This window comes from Nerophis ophidion, linkage group LG05, assembly GCF_033978795.1.
Source record: "Nerophis ophidion isolate RoL-2023_Sa linkage group LG05, RoL_Noph_v1.0, whole genome shotgun sequence".
Lineage (NCBI taxonomy): Eukaryota > Metazoa > Chordata > Actinopteri > Syngnathiformes > Syngnathidae > Nerophis > Nerophis ophidion.
The window spans coordinates 77,139,746-77,158,883 of record NC_084615.1 but is presented as its reverse complement, the minus strand read 5'-3'; the positions used below and the strand labels follow the sequence as shown (position 1 = coordinate 77,158,883).

The window sequence follows — 19,138 nt, the reverse complement described above, 5'->3', positions numbered from 1 at the left end:
ATTTTCTACTTGTCTACTCAATGCACAAAACAATCATATTTGAATAAAATGAGATAACTTATTTACAATTAATCCAACACTTATTGTGTTACTAGTGTTTTAGTGAGATTATATGGTCGTACCTGTACAACCTGTAGGTCGGCCTTGCACCTTTCTTTAGCACCAATCGACAGGTAGTGGAGATGGCCATATCTGCCCTTCGGAAGGGACCCTCTTCGAAACACGATCTTTCGAAATGATCGCTGCATAATACACTGTACTTTGCGTGTGTGGTCCAATCCGACAGTCTTCACTTGACCGCTCTGTTCCATAGTAAAGCTTCACCGTCATCTTTCGGGAATGTAAACAATGAAACACCGGCTGTGTTTGTGTTACAAAAGGCGGCCGCAATACACCGCTTCCCACCTACAGCTTTCTTCTTTGACGTCTCCATTATTCATTGAACAAAATGCAAAAGATTCAGTAACACAGATTAGAATTATGCGATGAAAGCAGACGACTTATAGCTGGGAACGGTGCTGGAACAAAATGTCCTCTACAATGCGTGACGTCACGTTAACGGGTCATCATAACGTGACGTTTTATCAGGATACTTCTGCGCGAAATTTAAAATTGCAATTTAGTAAACTAACCCGGCTTTATTGGCATGTGTTGCAATGTTAATATTTCATCATTGATGTATAAACTATCAGACTGCGTGGTCGGTACTAGTGGCTTTCAGTAGGCCTTTAGGCTTAAGCACAAGAGCATTTCTGTTCGGGCCTAAGTGTGTGCTTTGCTCATTGAGGCCCACTTTACAAAGTGACTACAATAGGGAAATAAACAATTTATATTTTCCAAAGAAAGCAGCACTCAACCATCCGTTCAACTTCACTGCTATTGAGTGTCACCCTGGAAGAGTTGAAAGCAAAATATCCCAGAAAACCAGACAGGAAGAGATTGCATTCACAGTTATTTCACACCTTTGCAAGCAAAACACCCAACATGGCCACCAGCCACCCGTTGGGAGGCAGGTGAGAACAAACAAGCTCAGTATTTACAATTTGGGAGAGGCACAAGATTGTAACTTCAGGTAATATTGCTCATATTTTGTTCACACCATGGAGACCTGTGAGGATTTGAATCTACAAACCCCAAAATCAGTGAAGTTGGCACATTGTGTAAATCGGAAATAAAAACAGAATACAATTTTCAACCTATATTCGATTGAATAGACTCTAAAGATAATATACTTTGAAATCCAAACTGGAAAACTTTGTTATTTTTTGCTAATATTAATTGATTTGGAATTTGATGCCTGCAACATGTTTCAAAAAATCTGGCACAAGTGGCAAAAAAGACTGAGAATAATGAGGAACGCTCATCAAACACTTATGTGCAACATCCCACAGGTGAACAGGCTAATTGGGAACAGGTGGGTGCCATGATTGGGTATGAAAGCAGCTTCTATGAAATGCTCAGTCATTCACAAACAAGGATAGGGCGAGGGTCACCACTTTGTGAACAAATACGTGAGGAAATCGTCCAACAGTTTAAAAACAACGTTTATCAACGAGCTATTGTGAGGAACTTAGGGTTCAGAGAATCTGGAGAAATCACTGTACCTAACATTGTATGCCTGTGACCTTGGATCCCTCAGGCGGTACTGCACCAAAAAGTGACATCACTGTGTAAAGGATATCACCACATGGGCTAAGGAACACTTTAGAAAACCACTGTCAGTAATTACAGTTGGTCGCTACGTCTGTAAGTGCAAGTTAAAACTCTACTATACTGAGCGAAAGCCATTTATCAACAACACCCAGATTCGCCGCCGGCTTCGATGGGCCCGAGTTCATCTAAGATGGACTAGTGTAAAAGTTTTCTGTCAATTTTTTGGGGAAACTGGACGTTGTGTCTTCCGAACAAAGACAAAAAAAAGCATCCAGATTTTTTTAGGCAAGAATGGAGACCCCGGAAAACTTAAGCTGTACATCAAGCAAGAATGGGAAATAATTCCACCTGAAAGGCTTCAAAAATTGGTCACCTCAGTTCCCAAACGTTTACTGAGTGTTGTTTAAAGGAAAGGCCATGTAACACAGTGGTAAAAATGCCCCTGTGCCAACTTATTTGCAATATGTTGCTGCCATTAAATCCTAAGTTAATGATTATTTGCGAAACAAATTAAGTTTCTCCGTTCACACATTAACTATCTCGTCTTTGCAGTGTATTCTATTGAATACAAGTTAAAAAGGGATTTGCAAATCATTGTAATCTGTTTTTATTTATTAATTACACAACGTGCAAACTTCACTGGTTTTGAGTTGTGTACATTTAAAACTTGTGCGCCAGTTAATACATGTTAAATATATTTTGGTGTGAATTTTGTGGAAATCTTGTTCCACAGTCACTTTCATAACCCGTTTTTTGAGTCCTTGTGCAAGATGTTCAATTGTGCAGCCCTTCCATGTAGATAGCAAATAAAACCAAGCCTCACTCTCTACAAAAGTATCAGTATCAGAATGTTTGTAAAAAAAAAAAAAATAGTACCACGCGGGCTGCATCTAGTAGTACGCCAAAAAATCACTTGATTAAAGTACATTGTTTTATTTTTCTACATCTACTAAACACAGTGTAACTGTCCAAAAATAATAAATATACTTTTTAAATAAAACATCTGCATTGTTTTAATGAACACTTAGGCCTACAATGCTACTTTATTTTATTATTGGTCTTTATGGTGGTACTTGGAGAGCTAAGTTTTTTTCTGAGATGGTACTCAGTGAAAAAGGTATCATATATAGTCACTTGGTCACAATATAAGACACACCTGCACACTCGTCGATCCATTCAGACTGCATCAAAAGAGATGCTTTTATGATAAGCATTCATGTCACATGATGCGTTAGATAATACAAACCCTGTTTCCATATGAGTTGGGAAATTGTGTTAGATGTAAATATAAACGGAATACAATGATTAGCAAATCCTTTTCAACCCATATTCAGTTGAACGCACTACAAAGACAACATATTTGATGTTCAAACTCATAAACTTTATTTTTTTTTTGCAAATAATAATTAACTTAGAATTTCATGGCTGCAACACGTGCCAAAGTAGTTGGGAAAGGGCATGTTCACCACTGTGTTACATCACCTTTTCTTTTAACAACACTCAATAAACGTTTGGGAACTGAGGAAACTAATTGTTGAAGCTTTGAAAGTGGAATTCTTTCCCATTCTTGTTTAATGTAGAGCTTCAGTCCTTCAACAGTCCGGGGTCTCCGCTGTCGTATTTTACGCTTCATAATGCGCCACACATTTTCCATGGAAGACAGGTCTGGACTGCGGGCGGGCCAGGAAAGTACCCATGCTCTTTTACTACGAAACCACGCTGTTGTAACACGTGGCTTGCTGAAATAAGCAGGGGCGTCCATGATAACGTTGCTTGGATGACAACATATGTTGCTCCAAAACCTGTATGGACCTTTCAGCATTAATGGTGCCTTCACAGATGTGTAAGTTACCCATGTCTTGGGCACTAACACACCCCCATACCATCACAGATGCTGGCTTTTCAACTTTGCGCCTATAACAATCCGGATGGTTATTTTCCTCTTTGTTCCGGAGGACACCACGTCCACAGTTTCCAAATATAATTTCAAATGTGGACTCGTCAGACCACAAAACACCTATCAACTTTGCATCAGTCCATCTTAGATGAGCTCGGGCCCAGTTAAGCCGGCGGCGTTTCAGGATATTGTTGATAAATGCCTTTGACTTTGCATAGTAGAGTTTTAACTTGCACTTACAGATGTAGCAACCAACTATAGTTACTGACAGTGGTTTTATGAAGTGTTCCTGAGCCCATGTGGTGATACCCTTTACACACTGATGTCTGTTTTTGATGCAGTACCGCCTAAGGGATCAACAGTCCGTAATATCATCGCTTACGTGCAGTGATTTCTTCAGATTCTCTGAACCTTTTGATGATTTTACGGGCCGTAGATGGTAAAATCCCTAAATTCCTTGCAATAGTTAGTTGAGAAATGTTCTAAAACTGTCAGACAATTTGCCCCATCCTTGTTTGTGAATTATTTAGCATTTCATGTAAGCTGCTTTTACACCTGATCATTGCACCCACCTGTTCCCAATTAGCCTGCACACCTGTGGGATGTTCCAAATAAGTGTTTGTTGAGAACTTCTCAACTTTATCAGTATTTATTGCCACCTTTCCCAACTTCTTTGTCACTTGTTGCTGGCATCAAATTCAAAAGTTAATGATTATTTGGGGAAAAAAAAAGGTTTATCAGTTTGAACATCAAATATGTTGTCTTTGTAGCATATTCAACTGAATATGGCTTGAAAATGATTTGCAAATCATTGTATTCCGTTTATATTTACATAAAACACAATTTCCCAACTCATGCAAACAGGTTTTGTAATAGATTTATTACAATCTTTGGCAAGCTAGATAATGTTTGCTGTGGTCTGGAACAAAATGGCACACAAACAATTATTTGAAATGCAGGTAATGTGTCATGAGACATGCAAATATAAATTCTACACAAGGAGGATAAAAGTAAAGGATATTAAAAGAGCTCCAATATAGCTACAAATGAGGCATAATGATGCAATATGTACATACAGCTAGCCTAAATAGCACATTAGCCTTGATTAGCTTGCACTCCAACAAGTCAGTGACATCAACAAAGTGCACCAGTGTGCATTTACACACAGCATAAAACGTTTGGTGGGCAAAATGAGACAAAGGAGTGGACGATTTTACATGTAAACAAACTGTATAGACTGCGGCGAGTTCAAGAACCGCCAAAATTAGTAGGACAAAACAATATTCGGTGAAGAATACACACAAACATATTAAATAGAGGGCTTTTCTAACAATAGGGAAGGTTTGTGACATGTTTCTCCTCAAACAAAAAAAATAATAAAACTGAGTTATTTTCTCCTTATCTTTTTCCATTTTGAATCTTTTTTTTTTTTTTTTTTTTTTTTTTAACCCTCCAGGCAGCCACTAGGGCGGCACTAAAGAGCCTGGGTTAGGCGAAATAAGTGAATTATATTTATATAGCGCTTTTCTCTAGTGACTAAAAGCACTTTTACATAGTGAAATCCAATATCCAAGTTACATTTAAACTAGTGTGGGTGGCACTGGGAGCAGGTGGGTAAAGTGTCTTGCTCAAGGACACAATGGCAGTGACTAGGAGAGCGGAAGCTGGGATCGAACCTGGAACCCTCAAGTTGCTGGCACGGCCACTCTACCAACCCAGCTATACCGTGTATAGGTGCACTGAATTTTTCATTAGGTACCCAACTGCTCAACATGCTCAACTTCAGCCTAAACCAGGGGTCAGCAACCTAAAATGTTGAAAGAGCCATATTGGTCCAAAAGTACAAAAACAAATCTGTCTGGAGCCGCAAAAAAATTAAAAGCCATATTACATACAGATAGTGTGTCATGAGATATTTATTGAATTAAGAGGACTTAAAGAAAACTAAATGAGCTCAAATATAGCTACAAATGATGCATAATGATGCAATATGTACATATAGCTAGCCTAAATAGCATGTTAGCATCGATTAGCTTGCAGTGACCAAATGTGTCTGACTAGCACTCCACACAAGTCAATAACATCAACAAAACTCACCTTTGTGCATTCATGCACAGTGTTAAAAGTTTGGTGGACAAAATGAGACAGAAAAAGAAGTGGCATGAAACACTACTAGAAAGTCGGAGGGAGTTGTACATGTAAACCAGGGGTCACTAACCTTTTTGAAAGCAAGAGCTACTTCTTGGGTACTAATAAATGCAAAGGGCTACCAGTTTGATACACACTTAAATAAATTGCCAGAAATAGCTAATTTGCTCAGTTTACCTTTAATAAATAAATCTATATATATAAAAAAAATGGGTATTTCTGTCTGTCATTCCAGCGTACATTTTTTTTCCTTTTACGGAAGGTTTTTTGTAGAGAATAAATGATTAAAAAACACTTAATTGAACGGTTTAAAAGACGACAAAACAGGAAAAAAAAAAATTAAAATTTAATTTTGAAACATAGTTTATCTTCAATTTCGACTCTTTCAAATTCAAAATTCAACCGAAAAAAAGAAGAGAAAAACTAGCTAATTGGAATTTTTTTGAAAAAAACAAAAAAAATAATTTATGGAACATCATTAGTCATTTTTCCTGATTAAGATTAATTTTAGAATTTTGATGACACGTTTTAAATAGGTTAAAATTCAATCTGCACTTTGTTATAATATATAACAAATTGGACCAAGCTATATTTGTAACAGAAACAAATCATTATTTCTACTAGATTTTGCAGAACAAAAATTTGAAAAGAAATTCAAAAGACTTTGAAATAAGATTTAAAATTGATTCTACAGATTTTCTAGATTTGCCAGAATAATTGTTTTGAATTTTAATCATAATAAGTTTGAAGAAATATTTCACAGATATTCTTCGTCGAAAAAACAGAAGCTAAAATGAAGCGTTTAATTTAAATTTATTTTTATTCTTTACAATTAAAAAAAAATACTTGAACATTGATTTAAATTGTCAGGAAAGAAGAGGAAATAATTTAAAAGGTAAAAATGTATATGTGTTTAAAAATCCTAAAAATTATTTTTAAGGTTGTATTTTTTTCTGTAAAATTGTCTTTCTGAAAGTTATGAGAAGCAAAGTAATAGAAAATAAATGAATTTATTTAAACAAGTGAAGACCAATTCTTAAGAATATTTTCTTGGATTTTCTAATTCTATTTGGAGTTTTTTCTCTCTTAGAATTAAAAATGTCGAGCAAAGCGAGACCAGACGTCTAGTAAATAAATACAATTTAAAAAAATAGAGGCAGCTCACTGGTAAGTGCTGCTATTTGAGCTATTTTTAGAACAGGCCAACGGGCGACTCATCTGGTCCTTACGGGCCACCTGGAGCCTGCGGGCACCGTGTCGGTGACCCCTGCTCTAGATCAACATTAGGAAAAAAAATTGAAAAAAAAACACAAAATATGCAATATTTTCACCCAATAACATTTTTTTTAGGTGGAATATTTCAGATTATATAATAATTGGAGCCTTAATTTTGGATTTTGATTCATTATTATTTTTTGAGCAATGACACTTAAAAACAAATCACACTAAAATAATTGTCCTACTCATTAAAGTGTTAAAAAATCAATATGTTTTTTTTACCGTTTACTTTTAGCACAATTATCTCCAGATAAACTTCAGATCTATCCGTCAATTATTAGTTGTGTTGTTGTTTATGTTTTTTGTTTATTTTAGACCCTTCTTGAAAAAAAAAAAAAAACAGCTAAAGTTTTTTACAGTCTTGTGCAGCCCTTTGAGACATTTGTGATTTAGGGCTATCTAAATAAACATTGATTGATTGATTTTTTTATAAGGCAAAACACAGAATATATGCAAAATTTTTCCCCAAAAATATCTCAAAGTGGAATATCTAATGTGACGAAATTGGAGCCTTGAATAGGTCAATAATTCAAAATGACATTGATTTTGATTCATTATTTTTCTTAAAGAAAGAAACAGCTTTGGCAGCTTTGTGTTATAAGACTAAGCATCACAACAATTTCTTGTTACATTTCACCTGTTTGCTCTTTTACACCACTTTTTATGTTTTAACATTTTTTCAACCGTGTTCTTAAAATGTGCCGTAGGGCCGTTAAAAAATAACCCGCAGGCCACACTTTGATGTAAACCAGGGGGGCCCATTACGTCGATCGCGAGCTACCAGTCGACCGCGGGGGGTGTGTCAGTCGATCTCCAGCCAGGCTTTTAAAAAAAATAGACCTAAAAATGAGTGATCATCAATCTTCACCAAGACGTCACTTAAATGACATTCACGGTACCGGAGGGTCTTGTGAGATGACGCTGGCTGCTGCAAGATCATTATTATGAAAATATGACCGAGAGGAAGGCGAGAAACACTTTTTATTTCAACAGACTCTCGCGCCGTACCTTCCGTCAAAACTCTAAAGGCCGACTGCACATTTCCTATCTTCACAATAAAAGCCCTGCTTCATGCTGCCTGCGCTAACTAAATACAGAGTCTCGGAAAACTGGCGTGCACAAGCGATCCCTCAGAAAGCTGGCGTGCACATCACTTGTGCACGCCAGCTTTCCGAGACTCTTATTTTGTTAGCGCAGGCAGCATGAAGCAGGGCTTTTATTGTGAAGATAGGAAATGTGCAGTCGGCCTTTAGAGTTTTGACGGAAGGGACGGCGCGAAAGTCTGTTGAAATAAAAAGTGTTTCTCGCCTTCCTCTCTGTCATTTTTTCATAATAATGAACTGGCAGCAGCCAGCGTCATCTCACAAGACCCTCGGGTGCCGTGAATGTCAATCAAGCAAGCTACGGAATTTGCCGCCAATGTTTTTCTTGTAAAGTGTATGGAAGCTGGATGAATTAGATGCCAAAAACCAACCACTTTCATGTGGTATTGTACAGAAAGGACAACTTTTTTTCTCCTCCATTTGAAAATGTGGGCGTTATCATCATTACTGTCTGATTCCAATCAATGCAAGTCATCAGAATCAGGTAATACACCAACTTATATTCTTGTCTTTGTGAAAGAAAGACATCTATATGTGTTACACATGCTTGTATTATCATTAAACACATTTAACTTGTTTACAAAAATGTCTCTTTCATAAATAAATAAATATAAATGATATATATCATATATATATATATCATTTATATTTCGTCTGTATATCATTTATATTTCGTCTAGCTCTTCCCCCGGGAAGAGCTAGACGAAGTGGCTGGGGGGAGGGAAGTCTGGGTTTCCCTGCTTAGGCTGTTGCCCCCGCGACCCGACCTCGGATAAGCGGAAGATGATGGATGGATATATAAATGAGGAAGATCCCCTCGAGTTGGTCAATTGAAAAGTAGCTCGCCTGCAGAAAAAGTGTGGGCACCCTTGATGTAAACAAACTACGGTGAGTTCAAGGACTGCCAAATTTAGTAGGACAAAACGGCGCTCACCAAATACTCGAATCAGTGAAGCATGTGTGATGTAAACAGTGTGCTTTATAACAATTAGGGAGGTTTGTGTCATGTTTGTCCTCCTACAGAAACCATATTAAAAGCAAAAAAATACATTTTTTGTATCTTTTTCCATTTTTCATACATTTTTGAAAATGTATTAAAACCCCTGTCGGTCTGTAAAGTTGTCAATTTACGATTGTAAAACTGTTGACTGAATAAATAATCAACTTGGAGAGCCAAGTAGTTTAGTTGACATGTAACTTGGTAAAAAAAAAATTGAAAACCACTTGTTGATAAGGCTGTGCAGGCGTACCTAATATTGTGACCTTTAGTGAGGGCCCCAATAGTGGTGAACAGACTTAACAACCCGCACCTTCTTCCAATTAACCAATTACACTTAAATCATCCTGACTGCATCCAATATGTTGGATTTCGGGTTATCTACGTGGAAAAAAAATGGTCCAAACACACAAGTGACTAAAAAAGGAGCAACTGAGAACAAATGAAGTGAATGGAAAGCTCACCCATGTCTGCAAGGACGCGTTGAAGGACGTGCAGCTTCTGTGCACCGCTGATGATATGCAGCCAGTCGGCCCCCGCGGGATCGATCCAACTCACGCCGACAATAGACAGAGCCCTCGGCGATTGTTGCAACAATCTTAAAGCAACAATGTCGCCTTTCAGCGCGCTCCAGAGGCGGGGAATAATGAAGCCTGCTGGAGTTTTAATCGCGGACGTGTTGCGTCGAACATGCGCACACTTGGAGCGTGTGTGCAAATAACACCTTGCATACAAGAAATAAACAAGAAAAAAAAACTCACTTAAAATATGTATTTATTTATTTATTTTTAATTTTAATTTATTTGATTTTAATTTTTTTGTCCTTGTTTACTATTTTTTTTTTTTTTTTTTACAAGTTAAACTCCACTCATGAAAGTCCATAACTAATTCAACTGAACAGTTTTGACTGGTTTTAAGCTCAATGGAGCAAAGGTGTCAACTGCCAAAATCGTTTTAATCATCCATCCATTTTCCTACCGCTTGTCCCTTTCGGGGTTGCAGGGTGGGGGTGGGGTGCTGGAGCCTATCCCAACTGAGCTAAGGCGGAAGGCCAGGTACACCCTAGACAAGTCGCCACCTCATCTTATCCATCCATTTTTTACGGCTTGTTCCTTACGGGGTCGCGGGGTGGTGCTGGAGCCTATCCCAGCTGCACTTGGGCGTAAGGTGGTGTACACCCTGTACAAGTCGCCACCTCATCTTATCCATCCATCAATCCACTTTTTACCGCTTGTCCCTTTCGCGGTAGCTGGAGGTGCTTGAGCCTATCCCAGCTGCACTCGGGCGTAAGGCGGTGTACACCCTGTACAAGTCGCCACCTCATCTTATCCATCCATCCATCCATTTTTTTACCGCTTGTCCCTTTCGGGGTTGCGGGGGTGCTGGAGCCTATCCCAGATGCACTCGGGTGAAAGTCCTGGTACACCCTAGACAAGTCGCCACCTCATCTTATCCATCCATCCATCCATTTTTTTACCGCTTGTCCCTTTCGGGGTTGCGGGGTTGTTGGAGCCTATCCCAGCTGCACTCGGGTGAAAGTCCTGGTACACCCCAGACAAGTCGCCACCTCATCTTATCCATCCATCCATCCATTTTTTTTTATTGCTTGTCCCTTTCGAGGTTGCGGGGTGTGCTGGAGCCTATTTCAGCTGCACTCGGGGGTAAAGCCTGGTACAACCTGGACAAGTCGCCATCTCATCTTATCCATCCATCCATCCATTTATTTCTACCGCTTGTCCATTTCGGGGTTGCGGGGGTGCTGGAGCCTGTCCCAACTGCACTCGGGTGAAAGTCCTGGTACACCCTGGACAAGTCGCCACCTCATCTTATCCATCCATCCATCCATTTTTTTACCGCGTGTCCCTTTCGAGGTCGCGGGTATTGCTGGAGCCTATCCCAGCTGCACTCGGGCGTAAGGCGGTGTACACCCTGTACAAGTCACCACCTCATCTTATCCATCCATCAATCAATTTTTTACCGCTTGTCCCTTTCGCGGTAGCTGGGGGTGCTGGAGCCTATCCCAGCTGCCCTCAGGCGGAAGGCCTCGTACACCCTGGACAAGTCGCTACCTCATCTTATCCATCCATTCATCCATCCATTTTCTACCCGCTTGTCCCTCTGTGGGTTGCAGGGTGGTGCTGGAGCCGATCCCAGCTGCACTCGGAGCGGAAGGCGGGGTACACCCCTGGACAAGTCGCCACCTCATCTTATCCATCCATCCATCCATTTTTTTACCGCGTGTCCCTTTCGAGGTCGCGGGGATTGCTGGAGCCTATCCCAGCTGCACTCGGGCGTAAGGCGGTGTACACCCTGTACAAGTCACCACCTCATCTTATCCATCCATCAATCAATTTTTTACCGCTTGTCCCTTTCGCGGTAGCTGGGGGTGCTGGAGCCTATCCCAGCTGCCCTCAGGCGGAAGGCCTCGTACACCCTGGACAAGTCGCTACCTCATCTTATCCATCCATTCATCCATCCATTTTCTACCCGCTTGTCCCTCTGTGGGTTGCAGGGTGGTGCTGGAGCCGATCCCAGCTGCACTCGGAGCGGAAGGCGGGGTACACCCCTGGACAAGTCGCCACCTCATCTTATCCATCCATCTATTCATTTTTTTACTGCTTGTCCCTTTCGAGGTCGCGGGGTATGCTGGAGCCTATTTCAGGTGCACCGGGGGGGAAGGCAGGGTACACCCTGGACAAGTTGCCACCTCGTCTTATCTATCCATCCATCAGTTTGTTACTGCTTGTCCCTTTCGAGGTCACAGGGTGTGCTGGAGCCTATTTCAGCTGCACTCGGAGGGAAGGCCGGGTACGCCTGGGACAAGTCGCCACCTCATCTCATCCATCCATTTTCTATCGCTTCTCCCTTTCGAGGTCGCGGGTGTGCTGGATCCTATCTCAGCTGAACTTGGGCGTAAGGCCAAGTACACCCTGGACAAGTCGCCACTTCATCTTATCCATCCATCCATTCATCCATTTTTTTTACTGCTTGTTCCTTTCGGGGTGGCGGGGGCGTGCTGGAGCCTATTTCAGCTGCACTCAGAGGGAAGGCCTTGTACACCCTGGACAAGTCGCCATTTCATCTTATCCATCCATCCATTTTCTACCCGCTTGTCCCTCTTAGGGTCGCTGGGTGGTGCTGGAGCCTATCCCAGCTGCACTCGGGTGAAAGTCCTGGTACACCCTGGACAAGTCGTCACCTCATCTTATCCATCCATCCATCCATTTTTTTCCGCTTGTCCCTTTCAAGGTCGCGGAATGTGCTGGAGCCTATCCCAGCTGCACTCGGGCGGAAGGCCTGGTACGCCCTGGACAAGTCGCCACCTCATCTTATCAATCCATCCATTTTCTACCCACTTGTCCCTCTCGGGGTCACGAGGTGGTGCTGGGGCCTATCCCAGCTGCACTCAGACGAAAGGCAGGGTACACCCTGGATAAGTCGCCACCTCATCTTATCCATCCATCTTTCCTTTTTGTACTGCTTGTCGCTTTCGGGGTCGCTGTGGGTGCTGGAGCCTATCCCAGCTGGACTCGGGCGGGAGGCCTGGTACACACTGGACAAGTTGCCACCTCATCTTATCCATCCATTTTATACCGCTTGTCCCTATCAGGGTGGCGGGGGTGCTGGAACCTATCCCAGCCGCACTCGGGAAGAAGGCCTGTACACTCCGGACAAATCTCCACCTCATCTTATCCATCCATCCATCGATTTTTTTGTGTTGCTTTTCCCTTTCGGGGTGGTGTTCTGGGGGGGTGCTGGAGCCCATCCTAGGTTTTGATTTTATCCAATCAGAATTCAGCTAACTTATGTTGCCTTGCTATATGAAATTTGCCAGATGCCTTCAAAATCAACAATGCAGGCGTCTTTGCACTGTCAGTGAACGGGCACATACAGTTGATAGACAATTGCGATAGCCAATCAGATCACGAGTTGTTGTCAGTAAGGCATTCTCGAAGGCCTTACATTGAACGTGATATTTACGCGTCCTGTGATTGGATACTCACCAGGACCGTTCCCGGATGAATCTGAGAACACACACAGTTAATAGACATTTGCGAGAGCCAATCAGATCACAAGTTGTTGGCAGTGATGTTAACCAGACTCTGTTTGGATACTCATTTGTGATTCCAAAGTGAGTATCCAATCACAAGTTGCAACTTAGCAAGAAGCAGGAAGTGTTGATCCACAGAGAAGGAGAACAATATGTTGATAAATATTTGCAAGGCCATTTTCAAGAAGGATATTTATAGGGGAAAGTACATCTTGTGAGACGATATCGGCGATGAAATGGGGAAATGCCTGCCATTTCCACTTAAATCACCCGACTACTAGCGGTACTGGCTTATACGGTGTCGAATGGGTGCTACAAATTGCGAGTTCAAATATTTTTCACGTTTAATGTTTTTTTTTTTTGCAATTTTAATTTTGACAGTACCACATAAGATATGTTTTAATTGCCAATGCGGGTTTATTGATTTTTAAAATGCGCCAGAAAAGAACATGTTTTGTACACTGTTGATGTGCTTTAATGTCCAGTAGTGCGTAAATGTGTTTGTATATTGGATTACTTCAGCCATGGTCATGTGGTGACATAAATCAGTGGTTCTCAAATGGGGGTACTTGAAGGTATGCCAAGGGGTACGTGAGATTTTTTTTAAAATATTCTAAAAATAGCAACAATTCAAAAATCCTTTATAAATATATTTATTGAATAATACTTCAACAAAATATGAATGTAAGTTCATAAAGTGTGAAAAGAAATGCAACAAAACAATATTCAGTGTTGACAGCTAGATTTTTTTGTGTACATGTTCCATAAATATTGATGTTTGAGAAAAAATGTTTAGAATTAAGTTCATCAATCCAGATGCATTATTACAATCCCCGAAGACGGCAATTTAAGTTGATGATTACTTCTATGTGTATAAATCTTTATTTATAATCGAATCACTTGTTTATTTTTCAACAAGTTTTTAGTTATTTTCATATATTTTTTTCCAAATAGTTCAAGAAAGACCACTTGAAATGAGCAATATTTTGCGCTGTTATACAGTTTAATAAATCAGAAACTGATGACATAGTGCTGTATTTTACTTTATCTCTTTTTTTCTAGCAAAAATGCTTTGCTCTGACTAGGGTGTACTTGAATTAAAAAAATGTTCACAGGGGGTACATCACTGAAAAAAGTTTGAGAACCAACTGACATAAATGATGGTGTTTTGAGAGGTAATCATTGAAGTCGGACATCACTGAAGGCCTAGGTGGGAAACGCACGCTCCTCCACTGCGTTCATCCATCCATCCATTTTCTACCGCTTATTCCCTTTCGGGGTCGCGGGGGGCGCTGGCGCCTATCTCAGCTACTATCGGGCAGAAGGCGGGGTACACCCTGGACAAGTCGCCACCTCATCGCAGGGCCAACACAGATAGACAGACAACATTCACACTCACATTCACACCATCCATCCATCCATTTTCTACCGCTTATTCCCTTTCGGGGTCGCGGGGGGCGCTGGCGGCTATCTCAGCTACAATCGGGCGGAAGGCAGGGTACACCCTGGACAAGTCGCCACTTCATCGCAGGGCCAACACAGATAGACAGACAACATTCACACTCACATTCACACCATCCATCCATCCATTTTCTACCGCTTATTCCCTTTCGGGGTCGCGGGGGGCGCTGGCGGCTATCTCAGCTACAATCGGGCGGAAGGCAGGGTACACCCTGGACAAGTCGCCACTTCATCGCAGGGCCAACACAGATAGACAGACAACATTCATACTCACATTCACACCATCCATCCATCCATTTTCTACCGCTTATTCCCTTTCGGGGTCGCGGGGGGCGCTGGCGGCTATCTCAGCTACAATCGGGCGGAAGGCAGGGTACACCCTGGACAAGTCGCCACCTCATCACAGGGCCAACACAGATAGACAGACAACATTCATACTCACATTCACACCATCCATCCATCCATTTTCTACCGCTTATTCCCTTTCGGGGTCGCGGGGGGCGCTGGCGCCTATCTCAGCTACAATCGGGCGGAAGGCAGGGTACACCCTGGACAAGTCGCCATCTCATCGCAGGGCCAACACAGATAGACAGACAACATTCATACTCACATTCACACCATCCATCCATCCATCCATTTTCTACCGCTTATTCCCTTTCGGGGTCGCGGGGGGCGCTGGCGCCTATCTCAGCTACAATCGGGCGGAAGGCGGGGTACACCCTGGACAAGTCGCCACCTCATCACAGGGCCAACACAGATAGACAGACAACATTCACACTCACATTCACACACTAGGGCCAATTTAGTGTTGCCAATCAACCTATCCCCAGGTGCATGTCTTTGGAGGTGGGAGGAAGCCGGAGTAATGGACTTCAAAAGTACGAGAGCACAAAAAAAATGAAGATTGTTATATTTCCGATCCACCTCTCGTAATGAATATAATTTGACCTGGAGTTGCAGCTAAAGTCGTGTGTGTATTTATAACGCACAATACACACTCCAATCACATGTGTATTTTCTCTCACAGTAGGTAAAATGTGCATGACTGACCTGACTAGGAAGGAAAATGCCTCTTGAGATTCTACTCAACATTGCCGTCGAGAAGTTATCCGAACAGATTTTTCAATATCGTATTTCAGAATGTAGTTTTTTTAAATTATTTTTTTGCTTTGCATTGTTATGCCAGAAATAATCCTCTGAGAGTTTAGGCGAGAGCCAAAGCATTTTTCCACCAGGGCTCCTATGCAGCATCATGACCTACCATCAAATGTTTTGGATAAAAATGGATGTGTGGGGAAGGGCTTCACGGTGGCAGAGGGGTTAGTGCGTCTGCCTCACAATACGAAGTTCCTGCAGTCCTGGGTTCAAATCCAGGCTCGGGATCTTTCTGTGTGGAGTTTGCATGTTCTCCCCGTGAATGCGTGGGTTCCCTCCGGGTACTCCGGCTTCCTCCCACCTCCAAAGACATGCACCTGGGGATAGGTTGATTGGCAACACTAAATTGGCCCTAGTGTGTGAATGTTGTCTATCTGTGTTGGCCCTGCGATGAGGTGGCGACTTGTCCAGGGTGTACCCCGCCTTCCGCCCGATTGTAGCTGAGATAGGCGCCAGCGCCCCCCGCGACCCCGAAAGGGAATAAGCGGTAGAAAATGGATGGATGGATGGATGTGTGGGGGAAAAAAAAACCCAACCAGAATTAAAAAAAAGCCAAAAGCCTGAACTTGGTTTCATCCTCACCACTAGGTGGCAGCTTCCCCCCTCATGTTATCCTTTGCATCTTTCAACATGCACTTTATAAACATGTTGGCTACTACCAGTTCCTGTAATATATCTTTTCCTAAACCTGTTTTAATTTAGACCCCCACGTGAGCACCTTTAATGGAATCTATCATTTTCAAATTGTGGATATGTCATTTTGTCACAGAGCTTTAGATTTCCCCTCCAAATTAATCGACTTACTCTCACAGCACAGCCCCCATTAGATAATTTATTTTTGTGCTACCAGCTCTGAAATCCTCTGAGAGACAGCCATGTTTTACAAGGTTTGTTCTCCTCTAACCAGGCTGTTACATCATGTCGTACTACCTCTTTTTTCAGGGTTTTTTTCCCTCCTCGTCTCATGTTAAATTCATTACTTTCGCCCAACGAGGCGAGCGGTATTGTTTTCATCCGTTAGTTGGTTAGTTAAATTACGCTCAAGTTCCACCACTGATTTCCATGAATCGGCACTGAACACCCGTTTGGTTTTCTTTTAACGGAACTCGAATGCGGGCAGCACGGAGGAAGAGGGGTTAGTTTAGTTCAGGGGTCTCAAACACGCGGCCCGCACCTTAATGTGAAAATTCAACGTTGGTGCGGCCTGCAAGTTTTATATGAATGGCGCTTTACAGCATCATACTTGTATAACCCCGATTTTTCCGGGATACTCCCAATTTTCAGAGCCCCTCCGGGGGTAATCAATGTCCCGAATTTCACCCGCACGACAATATTCAATCAATCAATCAATGTTTATTTATATAGCCCCAAATCACAAATGTCTCAAAGGACTGCACAAATCATTACGACTACAACATCCTCGGAAGAACCCGCAAAAGGGCAAGAAAAACTCACACCCAGTGGGCAGGGAGAATTCACATCCAGTGGGACGCCAGTGACAATGCTGACTATGAGAAACCTTGGAGAGGACCTCAGATGTGGGCAACCTCCCCCCCTCTAGGGGACCGAAAGCAATGGATGTCGAGCGGGTCCAACATGATACTGTGAAAGTTCAATCCATAGTGGCTCCAACACAGCCGCGAGAGTTCAGTTCAAAGCGGATCCAAGACAGCAGCGAGAGTCCAGTCCACAGGAAACCATCTCAAGCGGAGGCGGATCAGCAGCGTAGAGATGTCCCCAACCGATACAGGCGAGCGGTCCATCCTGGGTCCCGACGAGCGGTCCATCCTGGGTCTCGACTCTGGACAGCCAGTACTTCATCCATGGTCATCGGACCGGACCCCCTCCACAAGGGAGGGGGGGGACATAGGAGAGAGGACATATTAAGGGGACACCTTGGAGACACTGCCTTTAACATTCTCTACGACCATCCACATGTTGTATTTGGCTTCTGCAGACGCAGAAGACATAGTTGATCAACAGCCATGCAGGTCACACTGAGGGTGACCGTATAAATAACTGTAACACTGTTACAAATATGCGCCACACTGTGAACCCACACCAAACAAGATTGACAAACACATTTTGGGAGGACATCCGCTTCGTAACACAACAGAACAAATTCCCAGAATCCAATGCAGCCCTAACTCTTCCACTCAAAGACGAGAGAAATAGAGGGTAAAACCCTAGTATTCTATTTTGTGTCCGCTTCTACTGATGTTTTCCTGGAGATGTATGAAGAAATGCTAAAAGAATATGAGGAAACACAGGCTATGGTGTCTACGAAAGAGGAGATGTAGCTTACTGTTTTTGTTCCCTGCCCCCAAGTTTGTTTTCATATTACAGGGGCGGTATGGCGTAGTGGGTAGAGCGGCCGTGCCAGAAACCTGAGGGTTGCTGGTACGCTTCCCACCTATGGACATCAAAGTCGCTGCCGTTGTGTCCTTGGGCACTTGGCCACACCTGGTGTCAATCAGCCCGAAACCTATTTGTACCTGCTTTTTCTTCCAGTCAGTGCTGGATTATTGTCTTGTCGATGCCACTTCTTGTCGCTCTTGTCGTGTCGTATCTTTGCTGCTTAAAGGTAAGTTTTATTTAGTTAGATGTTTGTAGCTTACTGTTTTTGTTCCCTGCCCCCAAGTTTGTTTTCATATTACAGGGGCAGTATGGCGTAGTGGGTAGAGCGGCCGTGCCAGAAACCTGAGGGTTGCAGGTTCGCTTCCCACCTATGGACATCAAAGTCACTGCCGTTGTGTCCTTGGGCAGGACACTTCACCCTTTGCCCCCGGTGCCGCTCACACTGGTGAATGAAAGATGAATGAATGATTGGTGGTGGTCGGAGGGGCCGTAGGCACAAACTGGCAGCCACGCTTCCGTCAGTCTACCTCAGGGCAGCTGTGGCTACTGATGTAGCTTACCACCACCAGGTGTGAATGAATAATGGGTTCCCACTTCTCTGTGAGCGCTTTGAGTATCTAACAATACAAAAGCGCGATATAAATCCAATCCATTATTATTATTATCATTACATGTACGACTTCTGTTTCCTGCTCGATACCTGCTTGCTTCCACGCTAAGCCTTTTGGTTTGTTATCCGCCCACGTGCGCGCTTTTTGTTGTACCCCTTTTGTTTGGTTTTGTCTTAGTATTTTGATTAAATCATGTTTACTTACTTCTCTGCATGTTGGGGTTCGTCACAAACAAACTTTGACATGTATATTAAAATTGATGGATGGATTACATTGTATTAGGCCAGGGGTCGGCAATCCAAAATGTTGAAAGAGCCAAATTGGACCAAAAATACAAAAACAAATCCGCCTGGGGCCGCAGAAAATTAAAAGCCATATTACATACAGATAGTGTGTCATGAGATATAAAGTGAATTATGAGGACTT

General features: G+C 42.4%; 1 protein-coding gene and 1 long non-coding RNA gene across 3 annotated transcripts in view; one reads left to right on the top strand and one right to left on the bottom strand.

Annotated features, from left to right (window-relative positions):
* Positions 1-9,798, bottom strand: part of LOC133553610 (proteolipid protein DM alpha-like) — a 42,574-nt gene extending 32,776 nt beyond the window's left edge. The window contains exon 1 of the mRNA XM_061901996.1: positions 9,541-9,798. Coding sequence (XP_061757980.1) covers positions 9,541-9,544 — 4 coding nt within the window. The 5' untranslated portion in view covers positions 9,545-9,798. The remainder of the gene's footprint in view (positions 1-9,540) is intronic.
* The window catches only part of LOC133553612 (uncharacterized), a 58,701-nt gene extending 39,786 nt beyond the window's left edge, over positions 1-18,915 (top strand). For both annotated transcript variants that reach the window (XR_009806960.1, XR_009806961.1), the window contains 2 exons: positions 18,255-18,327; positions 18,403-18,915. This is a non-coding gene — a long non-coding RNA (uncharacterized LOC133553612). The remainder of the gene's footprint in view (positions 1-18,254; positions 18,328-18,402) is intronic.
* Positions 18,916-19,138: the final 223 nt, after the last annotated feature.